General features: G+C 37.2%; 3 protein-coding genes across 10 annotated transcripts; 2 read left to right on the top strand and 1 right to left on the bottom strand.

Moving 5' to 3' along the window:
- The first annotated feature begins 12 nt into the window (after positions 1-12).
- On the top strand, positions 13-5,892 carry LOC113074329 (chromobox protein homolog 1-like). 3 transcript variants are annotated; one of them, XM_026247146.1, is made up of 6 exons: positions 32-575; positions 1,036-1,093; positions 2,243-2,417; positions 2,490-2,640; positions 2,799-2,893; positions 4,763-5,892. In XM_026247146.1, the coding sequence occupies exons 2-6, from the start codon at positions 1,048-1,050 to the stop codon at positions 4,905-4,907; spliced, it is 612 nt and encodes a 203-aa protein (XP_026102931.1). In that variant the 5' UTR covers positions 32-575; positions 1,036-1,047; the 3' UTR covers positions 4,908-5,892. The 3 variants fall into 3 exon arrangements, with proteins under 3 accessions (XP_026102933.1, XP_026102931.1, XP_026102932.1); XM_026247147.1 differs by lacking the exon at positions 32-575 and adding an exon at positions 582-905; XM_026247148.1 differs by lacking the exon at positions 1,036-1,093 and having other exon boundaries at positions 13-575.
- An 897-nt stretch (positions 5,893-6,789) lies between these two features.
- On the bottom strand, positions 6,790-16,067 carry LOC113074327 (endoplasmic reticulum membrane sensor NFE2L1-like). 6 transcript variants are annotated; one of them, XM_026247139.1, is made up of 6 exons: positions 15,869-16,067; positions 14,127-14,983; positions 13,306-13,533; positions 13,050-13,139; positions 12,796-12,954; positions 6,790-10,216 (listed from the first exon to the last, which is right to left on the bottom strand). In XM_026247139.1, exons 2-6 carry the CDS (start codon positions 14,676-14,678, stop codon positions 8,849-8,851), a joined length of 2,397 nt encoding a protein of 798 aa, XP_026102924.1. In that variant the 5' UTR covers positions 14,679-14,983; positions 15,869-16,067; the 3' UTR covers positions 6,790-8,848. The 6 variants fall into 6 exon arrangements, with proteins under 6 accessions (XP_026102924.1, XP_026102927.1, XP_026102926.1 ...); XM_026247142.1 differs by having other exon boundaries at positions 15,520-16,067; XM_026247141.1 differs by having other exon boundaries at positions 15,329-16,067.
- A 2,625-nt stretch (positions 16,068-18,692) lies between these two features.
- On the top strand, positions 18,693-23,502 carry LOC113074331 (uncharacterized). Its single transcript, XM_026247149.1, has 7 exons — positions 18,693-19,138; positions 19,263-19,364; positions 21,002-21,067; positions 21,175-21,280; positions 21,364-21,611; positions 22,628-22,814; positions 22,905-23,502. The coding sequence occupies exons 1-7, from the start codon at positions 19,049-19,051 to the stop codon at positions 23,069-23,071; spliced, it is 966 nt and encodes a 321-aa protein (XP_026102934.1). The 5' UTR covers positions 18,693-19,048; the 3' UTR covers positions 23,072-23,502.
- The last annotated feature ends 966 nt before the right edge of the window (positions 23,503-24,468 follow it).

The following is a 24,468-nucleotide window of genomic DNA, read 5'->3' on the forward strand; positions in this document are numbered from 1 at the left end:
CCTACTGCATCATTCACACAGAAGCAAAGCAGCATCAGAGCCGAATATTTTAGTATGGCTTTTATGCAGCACGTGTAAAGGGTTGCATGGCAGAGTAGGGCTGTTTTAAGTCTGAAGCCCACATTTTCACACATTCCCTTCTGAAATGCATGAAAGGAAGCTAGAATATCTGCAAACGCTGCACAGATGCTGCATCTCAGCCAGATGTCTCATACATCTGCTTCATTGAAGCAATATGGGAGAGAAAGGAATGAGAGGAGAGGAGGATTTCAATGGAGAATGTAGAAGATATTAGGCTGTACGGCTAGTATTGTTCAAACCCAGTCATAATTCCATCCTCCAAAAGATCTAATAAAGCAAATCCACTTTTTTAAGGTTAAAGCAGCTATGGAGATTATTACACCGGAAGTCACCATGTCTCCTCTCTTTTACGGAAGTGGGCGTGAATAACAGCCACATCCAGCAGCATCACATCATCGCAGTATACGTCTGTAATTAATCACTGCAACCTATTTATTTCGGATTTAAATACATGCAGATCAGCTTTTTTCCATCTTTATCTCAGCGAGATACAAGTAAGTGCGTTTGTTTCGCCGTGCCGCCGTTGTACGGGCTCATGCACATAGTGTGTGTTGTGGTAAAATCGCGGCGATCAAACGTTCTGCGGCAAAGATGCAATATGTTTTGACCACAGCAGACTTCGAATAGCATGCTCGCGCACTCTAAAACAACACGGAGGAACATAATACAGTAACATACCGGCCTAACCATCCCATCGAGCACAGCAGTGAAGCATGCAATGTATTTATTCACAATGGGTTTTGTCGCGCGCGCTGGCCTGCAGTTGCAAAGGCATAACAATGTTTGTCATTATGCATGCAGATGCGTACAGCTGCATCCCTTAGGTAAACCAACACACGTTCAGATGAATTGAAATTTTTACATGTAATATTTGTGATCTATAGGCTGTATCTCATAGACAGTATTTTTGTATTTGTTTTATCCGTATTAATAAGGATCTCTGTATATTTCCAGCTGTTGGGAAATATGAGCCAAACGTCAGAGCCTTCAGCTGATGTTGCTGTGACTGAAGGTTTGGATTTTTTATTACTTTACACTGGAAACCATCACATTTCGTCAAAATACAATAGTTACAGATATTATTTGCTAAAAGCATAATATATTTATGTGGCATTTAATCCCAGTATATAAAACGCGTTTCTAATCATTTTGCTTAAAGGGATAGTACACATTTGTTATCAGTGCTGGGTAGATTACTTACAAATTGTAATTCGTTACATTTTGCAAATAACCTGGACGTTGTAAGGTTAGTTAGTAACGTATTCCGATTTCCGTTAGATGACATATTTTAGGTAATGTAGTCTTATCTTGTTTATCACATAGATTTGAATAGGATTATTTTTTGCCATGTTGAAAAAAAAAAACAATATTCCAATTCTTTATTATTAACAACATAAAGTGTATTAAAAATATTTTTTCCCTAAACTGAGATTTGCGATTTGGTATGCTTTTACGATAAAAATGGCACTTGAACATTAAAATTAATAATATTTTTATATTTGGTTGCCCGCATGTCGGTGTGACCATTAACCAACATCAGAGAACTGTGAACATGAAAATGTGTTGTTAAATGATTTAAATATTATTTTTTTTCACAGTCCCTGGGGAACTATTTAAATATTTTAAGACAAGGTGATGTGTGATGTGTAAATAATATATATATATATATATATATATATATATATATATATATATATATATATATTCACACCAATTATAAAAGTAATTGGTAATCTGATTATAAGTATTTTAAATCTTAATGTGAACTAATTGCAAGTACTTCAGATTATCCAGATTACATTTAATCAGTTACTACCCAACAATACCCATTACTTATTCACCCTCATGCTGTTTGAAACCTGTATGGCTTACGTTCTTTTGTGGAACACAAAATGAGTTGATAAGGAGAATGATTTTCAAATGAATGTAAATGATGCTGTAAATCTATCAGCCGCTAACATAATGCACAACATCACATTTTTCTATATAAATGGCTGAAGTTTTGTATTTGAGTGAACTGTCCCTTTAAATATTTCATGGCAGTAGTTGCCGGTATCAAGTTACCACTATTTTGTAGTGGAAACATCTGTAGTATTTTGACATAAACTGTGGTAAATGATTGTATGTTTATGTATTTTTCACCCACTATTCATCTATCCAGCTCCAGTTTCTCAGTCTGAAACCAAGCAATCACCAGCAGGGAAGAAACAAAACAAAAAGAAAGCTGAAGAAGTGGTGGAGGAAGAAGAAGAGGAGTATGTTGTGGAGAAGGTTCTGGATCGGCGTGTGGTGAAGGGAAAAGTGGAGTATCTCCTCAAGTGGAAAGGCTTTTCTGAGTAGGTGGAATTCCTGTGAATTTGATTTTGTGTTGAAAATCCTGGTGTTTATCTACTAATTTTTTTCCTCAGCGAGGACAACACATGGGAACCAGAGGAAAACCTAGACTGTCCTGACCTCATAGCAGAATTCCTCCAGTCACAGAAAACGGCTGAATCTGGAGGCAAGAGGCGGGCAGAGTCAGACGGAGATGGAAAGGAGACTAAAAAGCGCAAGGATGAGGTAAGAGCCATGAAGATCTGAGGATCTGAGATGTCTCCATCATTTCATGTCTATAAGCTGGTCAGGAAGTGTCTTTAAAACAGTAGAAAACCAAAAAAAAAAAAAAAAAACGTTGAATGGCTTAAACAGTTTCTTACATGCCATCTTTCTTAATTTAGCCTGAGAAACTCAGAGGTTTTGCACGTGGTTTGGATCCTGAGAGGATTATTGGTGCTACAGACTCAAGTGGAGAACTCATGTTCCTCATGAAATGGTTTGTATGGAAATTGTTACCCGTAAGAAACAAAACAAGTATTGGATTAGGCCGACAGTTCCTGAGCAGCATTAGGAGAGACTGGGGGCAATTTTAACACTCAACATTTCTTCAAAGTGCATCTATTTAACATAGGCTCTGCATGAGGAAAAGAAGCATAATTGTATCGTTTAGTTTTTTTATTTTGCTATTTAGTGTTTTGATACCTTCAAATTGAAACCATATCGGTCAACTGGTTAAAAGTTAACCAGAATGAAAAATGTTAACTTTTCAACTGGTAGCTACTATGCAACATCACTTATCACTTCTTAGGTCGGGAATACACTAGAGTGAATATTGCAAATGTTTAAGAAACATTACTTTACCATCGTTTAAAAGTTGGGTCAGTAACAATTATTTATTTTTGTTGAAAGAAATTAATAGTTTTATTCAGCAAAGATGAATTAAATGACTAAAAAGACATAATGTTACAAAAGATTACGGTTTCAAATAAATGCAGTTTTTCAGCGTCCTAAAATGTTTTTCATGATTTTCCACAAAACTGTTAAGCAGCACAACCTCTTTGAACACTGATAATAATAAGAAATGTTTCTTGAGCACCAAATCAGCACATTAAGTCACGTGACACTGAAAACTGGAGTAATGACTGTTGAAAATTCACCTTTGGATCACAGAAATAAATTACATGCTCAAAAGAATAAATTATATAATAAAAAAAAATTAAAGAAATTAAAATAGAAAACATAAAATAGAAAATATTTTTAAAACAGAAAATGTAATAATATTTCACAATATTTTTTTTTGTGTGTATATTTTTGATCAAGTAAATGCTGCCTTAGTGTGTATAAGAGACTACTTTTAGAAACATAAAAAAATCTTACTGACCCCAACATTTTGAACAATAGTGTGTCTAGTTTTAGATGAAGTTTTGGCAGATGCTTTTAGCCGAAACAAGCAAGCAAACAGTGTATTTAAGGTATACATGGTTTATGTGATATACTGTACAAGTTTATGCATTCCATAGGAATGGAAGTCATGAACTTGCCATTACTACTTGCTTTATTTTTTGTAAAATGGTTTATTTTAATTTTAATTATAACAATTGCCCCCACTGTTAAAGGGCATTTCATCACTCACCTTCATGTTTCGTGGAACACCAAAAAAGGGTTTTGTGAGACATTGAGACCATTTTTGGAATCTATATTTTTTGTGTTCCTGCAGAAAAAAGAAAATCATTCAGGTTTGGAATGACGACAGATTATGTAAATTATGACCACATTTTCATTTTTAATGTGAACTATACTTTTTAAGTGTGGCCATTTACTTACATTCATACATACTTGAACGCGAGAGAGTGGAAATGCAACCTTCATCTTCACTCTGGATGCTAAAGTTCAAGTTTGGTGAACTCTGACCTGCACATTCATACAGGAAAAAAGACATTTGACCAAACATCACAGATTGATTTCTTGGCTCAATACTAAGAACACAAACTTGCTTTTGAATAAGGTTTTCTTTATTATAAACAGATGTAATCATATCCTGTTGCCAAACTTCATTGCCAGGTCCAAATCAATTTCACATGCTTGAAATGTAATCGTGCCCTTGCAATCACCTCCATTACGGGGACAGTTGTAATGTTATTGACATCAGGTATGGAATTGTAATATTATTATGTTTACATTATAATAATATTAGACTTTTTGGCAGATATGCCAAAAGATGGCTGGTATATATTGAGTTGTCTGTGAGTTGAAGGAAATGTAAATGTTACAGTTGCCCTCAGTTTTCTCTACTCAAGAAATCCATCTCGGATGAGAAGTAGCTGATCAGTATGTTAATGTCGTCTTTTGTATTTTTGTATTACAGGAAAAACTCTGATGAAGCAGATTTAGTACCAGCCAAGGAGGCGAATGTTAAGTGTCCACAAGTGGTCATCTCCTTTTACGAGGAACGCCTCACCTGGCATTCATACCCCACTGAAGAGGAAGAGAAGAAGGATGACAAAAACTAGACAAAAAAAAAAAAACAAGATGTAAGGGACAGTCAATATCAGTCGTGGCCATTGATATGCTTGTTTTGTTCTCCTTTTTTTTTTTTTTTTTAAGATGGTAAAGGAAAGTTGTCAAACAAAATTTGTAAAAAATTGCAAAAGTATAAACTGTAATCTGCATAGGTTTCAGCGTATTTTAGGTTGGGCACCGTTTCCATAGATAAAGCAAATAAAACACTGCTGTCTCAGTGTGCTTGACAGGTGACTTTGCACATTTAATGTACTTTCCATGCTTTCTATTGTCATATTGTCATCTATTTATCATAGATGTGTAGATTCCAGTGTTCAGTCTATCATACTGGGGCGGTTTCATTTAATGCTGTAGCGGTCTCACAAAACGTCTTGATGTATTCCACAAATCTTCATTTTATGTATATATAACTAATGTTAAAATATGACTGCCTTAACAGATTATTAAGAAAAAGATTTTTTTATACATCTGTCAATGCAGGTGGTCATTGAACCTATGACTGTCTCTAGGCCCATGATAAAAGAGGTGTAAGATATAGGCCTTATTTGACGTTTGGAACTGGCTTTGATACGATTGGTTTTATAAAGACATGCCAGCAGCTGTTAATCTTCAGTGTTTGTTTGCCCGTGATGTGTCTGGTCTCACCATAGGTGCTATTTGTGAGTCAGCCCCATTGGATATTAACAGTCTTTCTTGACATTTGTGTTTGTAAATATGTTTGTCATTTCCCAGCACATCAGTATCACTGTGTACAGTCAGTTGACGTTTGGTTTTTACTTTGATATTCTTGTATTATTACTGTCACACAACAAAGTAGAAGAACTGTAACATTTGTTCTCCGGTAGACATTTCAAGTACTTTATGTTCTAAGCTTTAACGATTGTATGCTAGTTTTGTTTAACCATGTTATTATTGCATATTATCAGAGCATTTGCCAATGAAATACCATTTTCAAAAATAAAAACCTTTGTTGTATTTCTGTCAAAACTGGTCAAACTTATTATAACTTATTATGGTCAATGGTCAATACTTTTAATTTTGGTAAATTATATTATCTAAAAATACTGGGATTCCCTTCACAATGCCTGAACTAAGACATTTACACTACTATTTGAATTGGGTTAACAAGATTGTATGTATGCATTTAAGAAGTTAATACTATTATTGAGCAAGGATGAATTAAACGGATTTAGAATGTTACAAAGTATTTGTAGTAAAAAAAAAAATTGCTGTTGAACTTTGTATTCATTGTACTCTTACAAAATATTATGCAGCACAACCACTTTCATCATTGGTAAGAAACGTTTTTTTGAGCACTTCTAAAGGATCACGTGTTAGAAGAAAAAATATTTAAAAAAATCAGTGAACTTATGAAGGGTCATGTGACTGAAATAAATTATATTTAAAAATATATTACAATAAAAAGTTAATTTAAATTCAAATTACTGTTGATTAAATAAATATTATGTTAGTATAACAAACATCTTTAAAAAACATAAAAAAATTATTACTAATCCCAAACTTATGAAAGTTTGTATTTTAAACATTAAACAAATAAACAGATTTTTATTTTATTTATAGTATGCTCATTTATATTAACCTAGATTAATGCTGTAAAATTGCAATGTTAATTTAAAACAAATCACAAATTAAAGTGTTGCCCCACAAATACCATTTTACCAAGAATTGAGAAGTGAGCAGCACACTGAAGCTCATATAAGCAAAAATTGTGTTTCGCTAGCAACAAAGACAAAATAATTCATATTTATATAGATATGAGTTTTTGCAGTATTACAAAAATTGTATTTTGCCTTTTTTTATTATATATATATTAATGCTGTAAATTATATATATATATAAATGAAAATCAAGGAAATGAAACAAATGTTTATTATAATTAATAAAAGAACAATTCCAGATTGCTAGCAAATCTCTCAACATAATTCATATAGGAATACTCTGAACAGGCAAATTCAAAGAAGGTGCAAAAAGGCCTGGCTGAACCAAGCAATTAGGACAGGAGACATACAGAACACAAATAATTTACAAACCGAACAAGACAAACAAAAACAGCAGTGCTTAATGGCAAGTAGTTATGACATTGTAACAGGGATTCAAGGGTCATCTAAGTGAATGAATCGCTCGTCTTTTTTCATTATCTCTACGCCAACGACACAAAGTATTTGTAACCAGTAACATAAAGATTGTCTCTTTTCCATTTCTAAGACAAAAAAAAACTATCATGTCTTGCATATTTATTCATGTCACACCAAAACAGACACTGACTGTGTGTCATGGTGCTATATGAACAGTGTAGATGAAAACAACAGAGAATGACAAAAAGTGGATGAAGATGAACATGTAAATTAGACATTCACACCAGTTTTACTTTTTTTTTTTTTTTTACTCATTCATCGATATGTCAGCGTTTAAGGTCAGCTGTATCCTCAGGCTGCAGTAAAGCACAATCCAGTTGGTTATTGGCACAAGCTTAACCACTTTAATTTGCCAGGAGTCCATTCATGGCTTCACTCAATTGAATGAAGGTACTTTTAATAAAAGTAGTGTATTGGGTAAAAGAAAAAAAAGTCAGGTTCACGTCACATCAAAGCTAAGACACTGGTCCAGCTTATGAAAAGTTGTAGTTTAAATGCAATAATGACCTATTCCTTCTACTATTTGTATATTTTGGTGAGAATTTTATTCCTTTTTCAAATGACAGTACAACTGTAACAAAAGCATCTCTTAAAGTTCCTCCACTGCAACAGACAAAAGCCACTAAGTTGCACTAGCAACAGAGCATTTTGACCTGTAACAAAGGCTAAACATTATGAACTTTAAAAGCAAATGACTCGTTTCAATTAATCCTGTATTCCAAGACACACTGGACTCAATCACATGATTCAGGAACAAATTGCACTGATGCCATTCAGGTGTCCATGTCTGATGACTTATTAAAGTTTATGCACATGGAAGAGAGTTACATTAAAAGCTGTCAGGAAGGCCTGAGAGACCCTTTCTGCAGCAGTAAAGGAAAAAAGCTTATAGGCAAACTACAGTGTTGACTGACAGTGTTGAAAAGGGCACAGAAGCTGATTTATTAGTAATAATGCATCGCGTTTCCATCCTCAGTCTGTACCTCCAATGCTTCTCAACAAGTCAAAGCTAAATTTAAACTCACTCTTTAGTGGTATTTGTTTTGCTGTCCCTAGTTCCTTGGCAAATGGCATTGACTCTCCAGGGAATTTTATCAGGTGAGTTTGCAGTCCAATAAGACTAAAACTTTTGTTTTGTTTTTTAGTGAAACAGGAATTTGGGTCCACGGAGTTATTGGAACAAGACAAGAGCACAACACAACCTTTGGTTAGTATTGGCATGCCTGTAGTTTCTTTTGGCTTCACTTCTAGCATTCAGTAATCTCTTTTTTTTTTACCAGCTCTCAGCTGGAACTTCCTCACCCACCATTGAAATCCAAACACACAGCATGGGCTAATGCTGTATATGTAAAAATGTTTGCATCCTCATGGTCAATGTCATCTTAGTATGGTGTATTATTGTCATCGACTACTTTTTTTGGGAGCATTCCTAAACAGTTCTTTTAATTAAGAACATTTGGTTGGTGTCCCTCATGACCTCACGTTCTTGACAGTTCTTTCAGTTGGCTTCTGAAAGTATCCTGTTCGCTCTGATCTTTTTGTACATCAATGAGAAATCAGTACTACATACAGCACGTCTGCTTTAATGCCACTTTCAGGAGAAAACTTCTGAACCAAAAAGGAACAAAGAAAACCCAATGCAGGAGGAGTAATCAATGATGCAATTTTCTTCTCCTCGCTAGAATCGTTTCAAAGAAAAAGGCGTCCTTTGCCTTTCGAAATACTTTGTATGGTAGTGCCTTTGCGAAAAATAAAAGGGCAACAGTTGGAGTTCCTCACTTCTTTTTGTCCTTCTGCTTCTTGTCAGGCTTGTTGCTTTGTTCTGTGGTCATGTTACGAGGCATGAGGAGAACGCCATCGGTGCCGTACTGCAGAAAGTACTCGCTGGCCGAGTAGGGTCTGCCTTCCTCATCCCGCAGCTGTGCGAACAATTCCTGGGAAAGGCTCTGAACTTTCTGCTTCGTCTGTCTGATGCACTTACAGTATTCCATCTTCTCCTTCAGCAGCTGGGCCTTTTCACGTTGCAGGTCTTGCACGCCCTCCTCGAGCTTGAGGATGGTGTCTAATTTGCGTTTACGGCAGTTTTGTGCCGCCATTTTGTTCTTTCCACGGCGGCGGATGTCACGAATGAGTGAGAGCTGGTCCTCATTGAGATGGTGCTTGGCCAGAAGCTCATTGAACTCCTCGACAGGTAGGTTAATGATCTTTTCATTGGAGAATGGGATGTCCATGGCCCTCGCTCTACGTTCATCACGGCTAGACTGCCTGTCAATGAAGTCTTGTGGTGGCTGGAGCTTTGTCTGCTGCAATTGCTTGTCTCTGCCTTTCTTGCTGGAGGATGTGGACATTTGAGAGCGCTCAGAGTAGGATGATGCCAGTGGTAGATTGTAGGTGTGGTTGTGATTGACACTTTCCAACTGTGGTATGCCATGGAACTGAGAGGGATCTTGGTAGCTCATGCGGCACAGCTTGCTATACTCCGGTTGGTAGCCCCCAACGGCTCCTTCCTCTGCTTCTACTGTGGCCGCCTCTGAATCAGTGCTGTAGCCAACAGCTCCTTCCTCTGAGAATGTAGCAGAGGTGGATGAAGATGATGCGGCTGATGAGCAGGATGTCTCCGAGTTGCTAGGAGAGGCTGGGCTATGGCTGGAGTCCAGTGAAAGACCTGAGTCTGAATCAAGCTCATCCTCGAGCTGAGAAGCCTGGTCTTGGCTGAAACCCTCTTCCATTGCAAGGTCTAGCAGGCTAATTTCATCCAGCATAGACTCTTCCAGCAGGCTGGAAAATGGATCTGGCAGCACCGGAGTGGTGGTTAGATTAGTTGTACTGTTTAGAGGTGGTGGGAGAAAGAGACCGGTCAAGTTAGTAGCTCCAAAGGTTGAATTGATGTTGGAGGAGTTGCTAGAAGAAAGCCTGACTAAGGTAGGCCGCTGTACCATGGTAGAATCCAACTCGGGGTTGAACAATGGGGGAAAGTCCTGGCTGCAGCTGGGAAGCGAAGCCTGGTGGAGACTGACATCCTGGTTAATGAGAGTGGACCGTGGAAGTCCAAAACTTGTGGCTGAGTCGGTGCTGCTGGCATTGTTGTTACTGGGGTCATTATTCATGGTGACATTTACCACAGTACTGTTCACCTCCATGTCCTATAAAAAGAGGTACTAAATGTTAGACTAAGTTTAATGGTGTGATCCTCATGACTATTATCCAATATATTCAATCACTCAAACAATGACTTGGATATATATTAATTTATAAACAGGACTCAAATTGAGGGGGGATGGGGGGCTCCAGCTTGTGGAAAAAAAGACAGAAAAAAGCATCTCCTCTGTAAAACCACAATCGCCCTTTACCATCTAAAAACTAAATTTTTGATTAGTAATATGCATTGCTAAGAATTCATTTGGATAATTTTAAAGGCGACTTTCTCAGTATTTAGATTTGTTTGCTCCCTCAGAGCTCAGTATTAACGAGCTGCGTGCAAGCTCCCGCATGGTTTCATAGTTTTTTTTCACAACTTCTGTCGTTCTTAAATAAAAGACAACATAATAAAGTATGATATTTCTTTGATTAGAGTTTAAAGACATTCCCAAGACATAACCTTAACAGTGCTGCCATACTATGTGTGACTGTGAGGATGAGGGACAAAACTGAGAGAGAGACGAGGCATGTGTTCCATTCAGAAATAATCACCCTGTTCTAATTCACATTAATATGTCAGTGATTTGCAAAAAATTACCTACTGATGGTTTTAGTGTCATACTTATTGATCCATGAGAAGCCAAAACAAGCACAAATACACACTCAGCAAAATATTAACTATATTGTACTATAAAATATATAGATTTCCCAAAACAAATTTATATAACTTTTGTCAATATTGCACACCATGATGTTGAAATGTGCTGTTTTATTTGAACAGTATGCTAATATTTGTTAGACATTTAATTATTTACTGTATTGTTAATTGCAGAAACTACCTTTAATGCATACATTCAAGTGTGTATATGGTGAAACCTTGCACCTAAATAAATGGTGGAAAGACATTAGATGACTCCGACTCCCTGATCAGAGTACTGAAGTGGTTAACACCATCAAAGAACCGGCATTAGTGGGGCAGTCCCCAACAAGTATATTGACGTGTCAGAAAAATCAAGGGAAATGACCCTTTAAAACCAGATGAAATGGCACTGACAAAAAGTATAAACACTGTGCGCAATGATACAGTTCAATCTACAAATCGCCATCGAGCATGGATTTACTGCAGTAACACTAACTGGTAGTAATTAATAAGTATTGGCAGAAAAGTGGAATTTTCATATTAAATATTATTATATTATTAATATAGATAAATATTAAAGGAGTAATGGAAGATAATTACAATATATATATATATATATATATATATATATATATATATATATATATATATATATATATATATATATATATATATTTATTAAGCTATAGCATTTGTGCATTCATACCTAATTTTTTTAGACTACTGTTTTCCATTCTGATACCTAGTAACCAGGTAAAAACAAAAAAAGATGCACAGTATATATAATAATACTAAAGGTACAGGTTGTAGGACCTGCCACGAGAGGGCGCATTACCAAAACAATAACAATCGCGTGATTTGATGACGCTAAAGAGGAGCATGGAATGATGGGATGTATTGTCTTTTCCCCAATCGCTGACGGCCATCAATCATTCGGAAAGATAAATCATGGATTTAACGGGAGTTCAACGATTTGCGCAAGTAGATCACATACAAAGTCAATGCAAAGACGCGATCAGACTATGGATCAGACGTGTCCTCGCACGGGTCTAGAGACACGACGTCCCACATTTGGCGCTCCGAAATACTAATCTTGTTGATCGTTATAATAGCATACGTTTTCTGTAAAGATACAAATCAAAACAACTCACCTGTCGAGTAAAACACAAGCGAGATCGGCATCTCTTTCTAGTTGAAGTTTGTCGCTAAGCTACTTCCGCATTTGTCCATGACACTGTTGTCATGTGGTGTCTACGTCAGTAAAGGCGGTAACAAAGGGTAACTAACGTGTCACTGTCTAGAATGGGACTTTTCTCAAGATTTACAAGTAGTTGAAAACATTAGAGATATTGTTAGTAAACAGCTGGACAAAATATATAACACCAGCCTAGTGGTTTATATTTTACTGCAAAAATCTTACAAATTGTACCTTTAATATTGCAGCCTGCACTACAATCTGTACTGAAGATAAGTGTCATCAAAGTCAGGCAACACAAACCTTTTTCATGATTTGAAACAATCATCACTCATTAGAACAGGCAGAAACTAAGAAATACATTTTTTTTTCTATTAAGATATTTATATTGTTAAAGAAAAAAAGTGTAAAGAATAAAAAAAAAACGTGAAGAGTTTGTCATACGCTGACCATAAAGAGGAGTTTAAAACCATAATTAATGGTTTGGTTTCTACAACTTTCACTTAGGAGTAAAAATCTTAATTTAAAATTATTTATCTGGATAGATATAGAGATGAACTGATATGAAAAACGTTATAGTGATAATTTATTAAGCCATACGGCTCAGCCCTAATTTAAGGTTTAAGGAAAATGGTAATATCCTTTTAAAATTATATTTAATTTGATACTTATTATAACCACTGTCACTGAGCAGAGTATTAGGTGTGTGTATTCCCTTCACTGACTTTGAATGCAATAAATTCACAAACCTGCAGTTCCATTATGGACATTATGTCCTGCCACTGCTGCTCCAGGTCTAGTGGTGTATCAGACTGTGACAGAGGGGCTTGTAGGGGGATCCCTTGTGATGTTGATGGCGTCTCCTCAGTTGGAGCTCTAAGCTGTGAGGTGGATCCAGAGGTCTGGAACTAAAGAAAGAAAAAGACTATATGAAATGACAATCAAATAAAAAAAAAAAGCCAAGTTTTAATTGGTAATGTAGCATGAATTTCAATGTCGCTACCTCTGGCTCTTCTCCAAATGGAAAGGTGGCCTCCAGAAGCCTCAGACATTCCTGCAGGGATAATGAAGTCTGAGCACCAAGACTGGTAAGCTAGGAAATACAACAAGAAATGTCCATGTAATTCCAAGGTGGACTTAAAATCACATAACATCCACAGCTTACCACCTTTTTTGAATAATCTAAAAGCATTATTAACCGAAACCTTGCTGTGCTCCTCACACCTCCCTATATAATCCTAGCACATTACAGCACATACCTCCGTAGGTATTCTCTCTCCTGTCTCTCCATCAATATGAGTTAGGCTCTGCACTGCTTGGAGATTAAGTCCATTTCTCCAGCTTTCCTCTCTTCCACCTGCCTCTTCGTTTTCTTCATTAGGTTTATCAGTCTCACTCTCCTTCTGCCGACTGCTATAGTTAAATACTTCTCGGCCAGCACCAAGGTCAATATCCTGCCTCCAAAGGATGTCTATGAGGTCAATGTCCTAGAAATATATCCGTTAAAGGGGAGTGTCATAAAAGGTCTAAGATTACAGAACATCATTAGATAATTCTAATTAATGAGGGACATGATAAGGATTGCTCAGCTCTTACTTGGCTAATTGTGCCAAGCATGTATTAAAAAATAAATCACAAAGGAACCACTTCGCTATAAAAATATGAAAAGCTACATATTCTATTAGTGACCTCTACTGAAGATACTACAATCTCTGTTTGATTCAGTGTACTATTTCTACCACATGTCAAGCTGTGACATTGCTTGAAAATGTAATATTAACATTACTATTAACATAAAAATATTAACATTAGCACAACTACCAAGTTTTTTTTAAGAGATACACAGCTCTATCGATGAGACCACACCCTTTCCAGCCTCTATTGTAAGGCTCATAATGTAGAGTAAGAATACTATTAGCTCACATACAACACTCTTAATAGCCAGTAGTCACTATGCAATTTGCTTTATCTAATGGCTAGATATAATAGCATAACACAGTTCTCTCTTTAAGGAAATCAGATATGAACCAATGTCAATCTAATTACAGTAGGCTAAGCTAAAAACACACAGCTACTGTACCTCTTTGGAGAGGTCGTCGCTGCTCTCTCTTTCCCCTTGCTCCTGACTGTCCTCAGGGGCCACGGCTCCCAGGCTGTCCTCTCCGCTGAGGCTATAATTGGTCTCAGAAGCACCACCAGCCCCTCTCATGGCCGAGGCTTCGGAGTTGTTCACGTCCTCCAGGCTGCCCCCATTGTCCAGGGCAATGCTGGGGCCGGACTGACTGGTTGCCGAAACCACACTCTCAGGGTCACGATGCACCAGCCAGGCACTCAGCTCGGTGCTGGGCACACGCAGATGATCCAGGGAGTGCACCTGGTTCAGAAGCCGACGAGTGGCGAAAAAATGGTCCAGGTCCACACTTTTAGGATGGATGCCATAGCCGTCCAGGGTGTTACGGAGATTGTGGAACTGCGTCTGGGTGTAGGCCGAACTGGGGCCCAGGATGATCTCATGGAGTGGGGGGAGCTGATTGTTCAAATAAGTGTCCAAGTCCAGCCGTACCCCAATTAGACTCAGGAGGATAGTGAACTGAATAAGACCCTCTGTGAAGTACTTTTTCAAGTAAAGCATTTCTTTGCAAAGGAACAAAAAAGAAAAACCTAAAAAAGGAACTAAAAAGCAAAAACTAAAAATTACACACAAACAAATGTCAAACCCACTTAAGGTAATGTTCAGCCTTGTGTACGATAAAAAAAATCAAAAGCAGACACAAGAAAAAAGGATGCTTGCTTTGTTTTCACAGTCATGTGCTTCTAATAAAGCAGAACTAGGTAAGATAAATCCTCTTTTGTTGTCTTTGAAGAAAGTTTTTTTTTTCACCCAAATTATATCCAGCTTATATATTTGTAAGCATGCACTTTCAAAGTTCACCAAGCCTGCATAGAGAGAGAAGAAAAAATATATAATATATATATAAAACATTACTATATAATAATTAGCAATTTAATTATACATTTCCACTTGCAAGTAAATTGCAAAACTTCAATTAAAGCTTAATCCGTTAAAGAACGTCAAAATGTTTGCATCATAACCTAGTATAATACATAAATTGACTTTCAAAATAATAACGTTAATACGTCCAGATTTATAAAAGAACATCAAAGTGTCTGCAACAGACCCTAATCATAACAATATAGTGACAGTTTTGTATTACTATGAGACTGTTATATTAAACATTAATGACCTCCCACCACATACACCCACCTCACAATCACACCCACCTCGATCCATCCATCCCTGTAACCCTCTAATAACCAAAAGTACCCAAAGAAATCGCGCATATTCGCCACCAATAAATTGCAGATCGGTGACTGAGCTTCGGCCTAATCTCATTCACTGCCTACATTCATCTCCTCCTACTCAAACCCCATCTGAAAACAATTTACTTGTCCAAGCACTGTGAAGTACTGACCTCGTACACTTCCGCTATCATAGCCGAGCAGTCCGTTAGCAACAAGTGGCGCAACAGCCTCTGATTGGCTAAGATACCTGTCACTCATTTTTCTCTGCGCTACAGCCAATAAGGAGGCGGGCCCTGACAAGGCTCTACCGGGGACACTGAATTAATAATAACAACTTTATTAAATACCCAGTTTTTGTCAATTGGTTAAACCCAACTGTTAAAAACGGTTCCTTCAGTTCAAGCAAAGCTGTCTTGTGCATTCGCAACAGCCGCACTGACACACACTGCCATATTCGCAATTTCGAAAGCTAACTTAGCCCGCTAGCATAGCATCTAAATAGTACGTTTTCATACTTACTCAGGAGGAGTTTACTGAAAAATGACTCCGAATGCCTCTAAATGCATACACAGCCACTGTCATCAGTCACTTCTAACTAACTACACACTTATTCCCTTAGATCTCTATATGTTATCACTCCCCTATCGCTATGAATGGCCCACCATGACTTGCAGAATTTCCTCTTGCCGACAACTTGGCCGAAACTGAGGCGCTGAAACATGCTGCCACTACGCATGCGTAGAATATTCTAGCGCACATACGGGATGAGATCATTCATCAAAATCCGCGGTTGTATACAAACTTGTAAATGCAACTTTTGTTTAATAGCATAAAAACTTGTATCTGTCTATTTAACTTCTATTAGTTGTCCCGCCTTTATTTTTCTTCACTTTCTTGATGCTCTCCGTGGGAATACAATATCGGCAAATTTGCAATATTCTACCATACAGAAAGCACTAAAACACTGTGCAGAAATGTTCTAATACCAAGAATAATAAATGGATCATGCTTTATGACAAAAAAAGTAATGTCACACTTTTTAATCAAAGTAAATTTCCCATTGGCACATAAAGTCCAGGCTACATTTCTGCTGACGGCGTTCAGTTTTACATTTTTTGACCTCACCGACTTGATTCTATATTTAAAAAATGTAACTTCTTACATTGCATTAAGTTGTCACATCAAATCGTTTAATAAATAGACTCATCAACTTTTAAAAATTAAAGAAATTATGAAGAACACAAAATAGCAAACAGATAAATGTGACTTATGTTGCAGTGTAAATTGTAGTTATAGTAATAAATTATATCACTTCACTGTAAAATGCGTTGAAATACACTAGATGGCGCTCATTGAACGTGTTTGACAGAGACCAGGGGTCACTTGTGCTCTGTAACAGGGTTCAAGATTGTAACTTCCCTCCTCATAACATTATCTTTTTTACTTGATAAATTTTGAATTACAGCTATTTTGAACTTTAAAGGTGTTTAATGTAAAACTACATCAAACATATTTCTTTGTGTCAGATGCTTGCGTCAGTCAGCCTTGAAAGGGATTGGGAAAAAGAACTGTTGTTCATAAAAATGCTACATGAGTCAGGAGTTACTGAAGAAAATATGAAAGCATAACAGTTGATTACTGAAGAAAAACCTTGAAAATGGAAATGATATTTGTAGGCTGTAAATATTAAACTATTGCCATTCAAGACGTCAAGCTTTTAGTTATCACTGGATCAGTTAGAAAACATTTCATTTACATTTACATTTACATTTAATCATTTAGCAGACGCTTTTATCCAAAGCAACGTACAAATGAGAACAATATAAGCAGTCAGGTCAACAAGAGAACAACAACAGTATACAAGTGCCATGACAAGTTTCAGTCTAGTATAGAACGCATAGCCAGGTAATATTTTTATCTTTTATTTTTTTATTAAATGAAAAAGACAAGAAAAGGAAAAGTGCTGGTGTTAGTTGGTTAAGTGCAGGCGAAAAAGATGAGTCTTTAGATGTTTCTTGAAAATGAGTAAAGACTCAGCTGTACGAATTGAGATTGGGAGGTCATTCCACCAGCTGGGCACAGTCCAGGAAAAGGTCCGTGAGAGTGATTTTGAATTTCTTTGGGATGGCACCACAAGGTGTCGTTCACTTGCAGAGCGCAAACTTCTGGAGGGCACATACGATGCAGTGAGTTTAGGTAAGTTGGTGCCGTGCCAGTGGTCGTCTTGTAGGCCAGCATCAGTACCTTGAATTTGATGTGAGCGGCTATTGGTAGCCAGTGTAACCTGATGAGGAGAGGAGTAACATGAGCTTTTTTTGCTCATTGAAGGCAACCCTCTCTGCTGCATTCTGGATCTGTTGCAGAGGCTTGACAGTACATGCAGGAAGGCCCGCCAGGAGAGTGTTACAATAGTCCAGTCTGGAGAGAACAAGAGCTTGGACAAGAAGTTGGGTTGCTTGCTCTGACAGGAAGGGTCTAATCTTCCTAATGTTGTATAAGGCAAACCTGCAGGACCGGGTCGTTGTAGCAATGTGGTCAGTGAAGCTTAACTGATGATCCATCACAACTCCTAGGTTTCTGGCTGTCCTCGAAGGAGTTATGGTTGACGAGCCCAGCTGTATAGAAAAGTTGTGATGTAGCAACGGGTTAGCTGGAATCACCAGGAGTTTCATTTCAGAGAATGTCTTTATGCTATAAAACTCTGTGATACTTGGAAATGAGACTGTGTGACTAAATTTAACCTAAAAAGTGTCACTGTTTCTTCCATCACCTTATCAATCAATTTATTCACATTTACTTTGAAAACTAATGTGAAGAAACATCCAAGTGTGACTGGAAGGTTTCCTATAAGCAGAAAGCTTTAATTGACCTGATCCTGAAATTGTCACATTTAAGAAAACAAAGTTCAGGAACGAAAATAGTTTTGCTCTTGAAATTAATACAACATAATAAAGGATTTCCTACAAACAGGGTAAGAATCACATCTCCTCGAATCCTTCCTTAAAACTGCATGACGAATCTAATTTTCTCAATTGTCAGACTAAATACTCTAAGCGTGTAAATAAGACAGTAGTTTATGAGCGCATATACAATATTTAACGTATCTAATGAACGGGAAACATGAGTTAAAAGAGCGCCCCTTATAAATATTTACCTCGTTAACCATAGTTTCCGCCGACATACCATAATTTCTGCAGTTACTGTTACTACAATAAAACTATAAATTGGATTCCAGTGCAATCAATAAAAAAACAGTTTGAAAGACGTTATATATACTATAGTTATCAAGATTTAAAAGCAGTAACTAGGGTATTTTGGCGGAAACTAGTGTTACTATGGTAAATGGTTTGCAGAGGATTTCCTGTTGTTGTGAAGATCCGCCGTTAGATTTGCATCTAGACGGGACTCGAGCTCGTGCCACGTTCACGTTACGCTACGGTGCGTTAGCCTCAAATGTGTTCCCTATCATTCCTCGGTGAAGTGCTGTCCCCGCTTGGATTCACTCGAGTATTTGACCTGAAGTAGAATAATCGAAAGGAACATAACGTTAGTTGTCAGCATCTGTAGTAGATCTGCAGCGTCTAAATCTCAGAAAGAGAGAAGGGTAACGTTAGTGTTATTTCAGTCTAATACGGTGCAACTGCATTATGCAGAGTGGAGCCTTTTTTTCTCGCTCGCAAATAAAATAATGGGAGAGAAATGAGAAGGAAAACAAAAGCACAGCGAATTCTTGACTACGAAAATGAAGAGGACGAGGAAGAAGAGGAACAAAAAGCGGACTGCTTCAGCGTAAGATCATCCACGGAGACGTGACTTGAGTTTTTAATGTCTCATTGTTGGTTAGCAACTGTTAATGGCATATGTTTGATCCCAGAAGAATAATCAGTGTCATGTCAACCCTATTGTCTAACAGAACGGTGCACAGAAACGAAGAAAAATGTTTTCCACCAAAGAAAAAGCAGAAGAAAATAGCTCATCCACCGCCAGGCTTCAGAAGTTAACGTTAGACATGAAGGTTTGGGCTTTTTTCTCATTATCAGTGTCTAATCGATGTTTTTTTTTATGCATTTTGACTGAGAAGACGGACAGCAAACCTATCTGTTTTGATTATCACAGTTGTTCCACATCGGTTTTTAGCAGCATCGCACGCTTCAGTATCACCCATGATTGTTACTGATCTTGGGTTACTGCTGCACTTTTCGCACCGTGTAACGGTAGATTTAATTATTTTTATCCTACAGCAGTGGTGTGAGGCAGGGCAGGCGGCCATTCCTGGCCGCTAAGGGAGAACAATAGGGTAAAGCATGGTACAATACACCATTTGATCACACAACTAAAGCCCTGTACTCAATCCCCCCCAAGTACAAGCTCACCAGAGGGCCACAAGTTTTGTAACTCGAAACTTAAGAAAGTTTGAAAGAGTCTCTTATTTTAAATTATTTTGTTTGTACCCTTATAAAAATTCACTTTGGTACTGACCCCCATGGAAATCACCAGTTTTGTGTGGGACGCCCACTGATCTATATATATATATATATATATATATATATATATATATATATATATATATATATATATATATATATATATATATATATATATATATATATATATATATATATATATATATATATATATATATATATTTATTATAGATCAGTGGGGACGCCACAATATGGGCTCATTAGCTTTACTTTTGTATGACAGTAGTGATTACCTTTGCTGACAGCACATCTTGAACTAGCTTAAGATGTTTTGCTGGGCTTATAGTCTCCCATGTTGGTCTTTTGCTGCTTTGGGGGACCTAGTCATGCTTGGAGATCAGCTGAACCATTTAAAATATTATTTTTTAAGGGTTAGGGTTAACAGCTGGTAGGCCACCACAGTTGTATTGTAAAAACATTGATATTTCAGTTGAAGCTGCTTACCGTTATTAGTTTTTGAAAATGTAACAATCAACTTTGTCAATGTAAGCAATATTAAAGTGGCTGATGTTCTAAATATCAGCTCGGTTGTGATTTGGGTGCATTCATATTTGAACAGTTTAACGTACATATCAGAGGAAAACTGGCCCGTTAGTTTATATATTTCTTCTTCACTGACTGCTAGATTATTCCTTTATTTCTCAGTGCTTCAATCTCAGAAGTCATTTCAATCAAGAACGAGGAGTTACCACCCACACAAAGTTCTGTGGTCAAGCTTCCTCAAAGTTTATTGTCCAATCTCCAATTTACTACATACTACTTTAACATACAAAAACAGCATGCAGGGTAACCATCCAATGAGCATAAACATTACATCATATAGGGATATGATGTATATAATGAGAATAATCATTTTTGACAAACAACAGGTGTGTTTTCTGCATCACATCTTATTTTCAGTCTTATATAGACTTGTACGGACTGAGAGCCTATTTCTTACACCAACAAAAATAGTTCAAAGTAATACTTTATTCGTCAGACAAGCAACACAAAATGACAGCTGGTCTGTAACAGCATATGAGAAGAAGAGTGAGATAAACCTCAGTCCAAGCGTTCATGGTGAGAGAAAACACAATCAAATTTCAGGGCTGAAATGAACAGTTGTGTAATTGGCAGTGACAACCGACTGAGTAAATAGAAATGTTAGGACTCTTTCTTGTCATGACAGGTTAATGAGCTGGATTGTTCTTCCGCAGACCTCTATGCTGACAGTCCTCCTGCTTCTGAGTCTGAGGTAGGAAGCGAGTCGGTTGTGTTCAGCATTCGAGACACTGATGTGCTTCTTTGCTTGTGAGACATTTGATTCTAGGCCTGAGCTTGTGTGCTTTTTTCTGATGGCAGGAGGCTCATTTTTTACAGTCCTATTCAAAGAAGGAGCTCATTGCCATAGTCTTATGCATGCAGAGGGAAATGGATGACTTGAAGGAACAACTTAGGTGCCTAACAGGTCAGTAGTGTTTTATTCGGTTAGATATTTTGATTTATTGAATTTTATAAATAAAATCTTCTCATTTGACTTACCTGATACAGCATGTGGAAAGCTAGGAAGAAACCTGGAAATACTAATCGAGAAGACCAAGATGTGGTCAAATGGGAACAACGGTACCTCTCTCGGGACTCAAGGCATGGTACAGGCACCTGCCGAGGTGGATGCTGTGATTCCAGATGTATGTTCTCCTCCAGCTATTATGAATGGGCAATGGCTGAATCAGGGTCCAGGACCACAGAAACCTCACAAGGCCACTCAGAATGCTCTGAGGGATGGGCTCTTCACAGAGGTAGTCTATAAAAGTTAATTAGACCTTACAGTCACAGGTTGCACAATAAATAATCATTATTTGTAATTGGCTCACTATTTGCTCTACTAATTGGGTTGTTCATTTTCTGTCATGCCCTAGTTTTATCCTACTATCCTAAAATGTAATACTTCAATCATTTATTTGTCATTATGAATTTTCCAGCATTTTCTGAGTGTTTAAAAAAAATTAATCCTACAACAGTTGTATAAAAAAATTTTGTGCACAGTTTTTTTTTTTTTTTTTTTTGCCATTTCATCTTAAGGTTTTTCTACGGAAGAGGATTAGGGTCAAGCAATAATAAAAAAATTAAACCATCACAAGATTATAGTCATTATATTGCGGTTTATAGTATTATAAAAAAGTTTGTATTTCTACTTTTTTCCCCAAAAAATTTAACGAGTTTAATCTCGAAACACAATGACTTTATTCTCGATATTTAATGACTTTATTCTCAAGATTGTATTTCGAATTTTTTCTCGAATTTTAACGAGTTTAATCTCGAAACAACTACTTTATTCTCGATATTCAATGAGTTTGTTCTCAAGATTGTATTTCGACTTTTTTTCTCGTAATGTAACGAGTTTAATTTCGAAACACAATGACTTTATTCTCGATATTTAAGGAGTTTATTCTCAAGATTGTATTTCGACTTTTTTTTTCTCGTAATTTAATGAGTTTAATCTCGCAATATAATGACTTTAATCTCGAGATGGTTTTATTTTTTTATTATTGCTTGGCCCTAATCCTCTTCTGTATTTTTCAGTGGTCAATCGTTCTTTTTTTTTTCTCTGTAACATTGTAGTGTTATATTTTTTAAACAAAACAATTAGTTTGGCTGTACTGCTGAGTAATTTGCAAAAAAATTGTAAAAAAAAACAAAACAAAAACAGCTTGATTAAGTTGTTATACAATCGTCATATCGGCCACTCCCTACGTACATAAAATAAGAACTTTGTTTCTTAACAAGCTATTGTGTTTTTTTTTTTTTCTCTCAGTTTATCACTCCTGAACTTTTGGAGAGTTGTAACACAGGCACCACTGCCCAAAAACTGACCAATGACCTTCTCCGTGGACTCTACGAGAGGGAATGCCTGGCTTCCCACTCCATATCTGGAGTTGTGTACAATAAAAGAGGCCAGCCAAAGCCTGCTCTGCCTACCGAAGAGGTCGAGGCAATCCTGAGTAAGATTCTCTCCTGTCATTTTGAATATTGTAAAAATGTAGAATAATTTGAATCTATTATTCTTAATTTTCGGAAATATTCCCATACAGGAACCGTTCACTATTTCTTTCCTGGCAAGACTGATGTAGAGATCAAGGGCTACATCCGACAGAAACTGCAAAACGAAGCCAAGAGACTGAGGAAGAAACCATCACTCTCAGGCCAATACGAGGCTAGTGGTCTCAATGTACCATTAGATATGATCGACCAAAATTGAAACATATGGTTGGTTAGGGGATATCAATTGTATGTTCTCCATGAAGTTAGCCTTATTCGGTGTTACTTACATTTAAGAATCGTGGACTCAAGTGAAGTTGATGTGCATTGACAATAGTCTTTAAAGAAAGTCACAATGATCTCTTGCGGCAACTGTTTGGCTGTTGGCGGTTGTGACGTTACATATGTGAAAATGCAAATGAGCGGTTCCAGATAAGTCCAAGGCCCCGTCCACACGGAGATGCGTTTCTGTGAATATGCACACATTTTTTATCGGATCGGCATTTCGTCCACACTGATCCGGCGTTTTCGCAAGGTGAAACCGCTATTTTTTGAAACCGGGTCCCAAAGTGGATAAATTTGAAAACGCCGTCTTTGCGTTTTTGTCTGGACAGCTAATCCGTATATTTTCTGAAACGATGACGTCATCAGCCCACGTCTCCCCCCTAGTCAGACAGCTCTACGTCATGTAACAGCAACAAAAACATGAACAAACACTGAACGATTGTCTTTTTATTAACTAACACTGATTAATAAATGTATTGTTCCATGTTCGTTTGTGTACCACGCGCAAGGTTTATGAGCATAGTCCAAGTCTTCTTCTCTGTTTTTAGTGTATCTCTGTGGCAGAATTACAGCGCAACATACTGGTCTGGCATGTATACTACATCATTTTGCGGTTTCATGTGGACGCGGATATTTCTTGAGATGAGGAAAAAAAAGATCGGATTGGGGTAAACTCCGTCTCCGTGTGGACGGGGCCCAAATGTTGCATTCATGAATGGCTTTGGCTGAAACGAGCACAGTCGATGCTTAGATATTGAGATGTTTAGATATTTAATGATGTGTCTCTGTGAATGTCTGTTTTTTTGATACTTTGTATTTACCAGATGTAGGACTTCAGGACGTAACATTGTGTGAGGAGTGTAATAGGCTGTGACTATTATTTACGTTGTACATTTTCAATGTATTTCTTATTTGATGATGTTCTTTGGTCTATATGACAACAGCTTTATGTTTGTATTTTTTCGTTATTAAATACTGAAAACACAGGTGTTGTTACTAGTATTAGCTTTTAAGATATTTTTTTTTCTTCAATATGAGATTATGTAGCTAATGCATGATGCAGTGAAATGAATGGTAGAGACTAGAGTTGGCAGGTGTATTATCATGTACAACGCCTTCTCAATGAGGGCCGTTGAGAACAATGCAAGGTACTTTTGGAGAGCTGGTGAGATGGAGAGAATCAATGACTGAGTGGCACAGTCAGAGTGACAACAGCAGGGGTTCTGGGCCAGTTGTCTTGGCAACCTCAGTCTTCTGGGCCACAGCAGTCTGGGTCTCACCCTGGCCATTGCCTCTAAGCATCTGCCTGTTGCAGGGATGAGTGGGCTTTTT

This window comes from Carassius auratus, unplaced genomic scaffold (genome assembly GCF_003368295.1).
Source record: "Carassius auratus strain Wakin unplaced genomic scaffold, ASM336829v1 scaf_tig00014308, whole genome shotgun sequence".
NCBI classification, from domain to species: domain Eukaryota; kingdom Metazoa; phylum Chordata; class Actinopteri; order Cypriniformes; family Cyprinidae; genus Carassius; species Carassius auratus.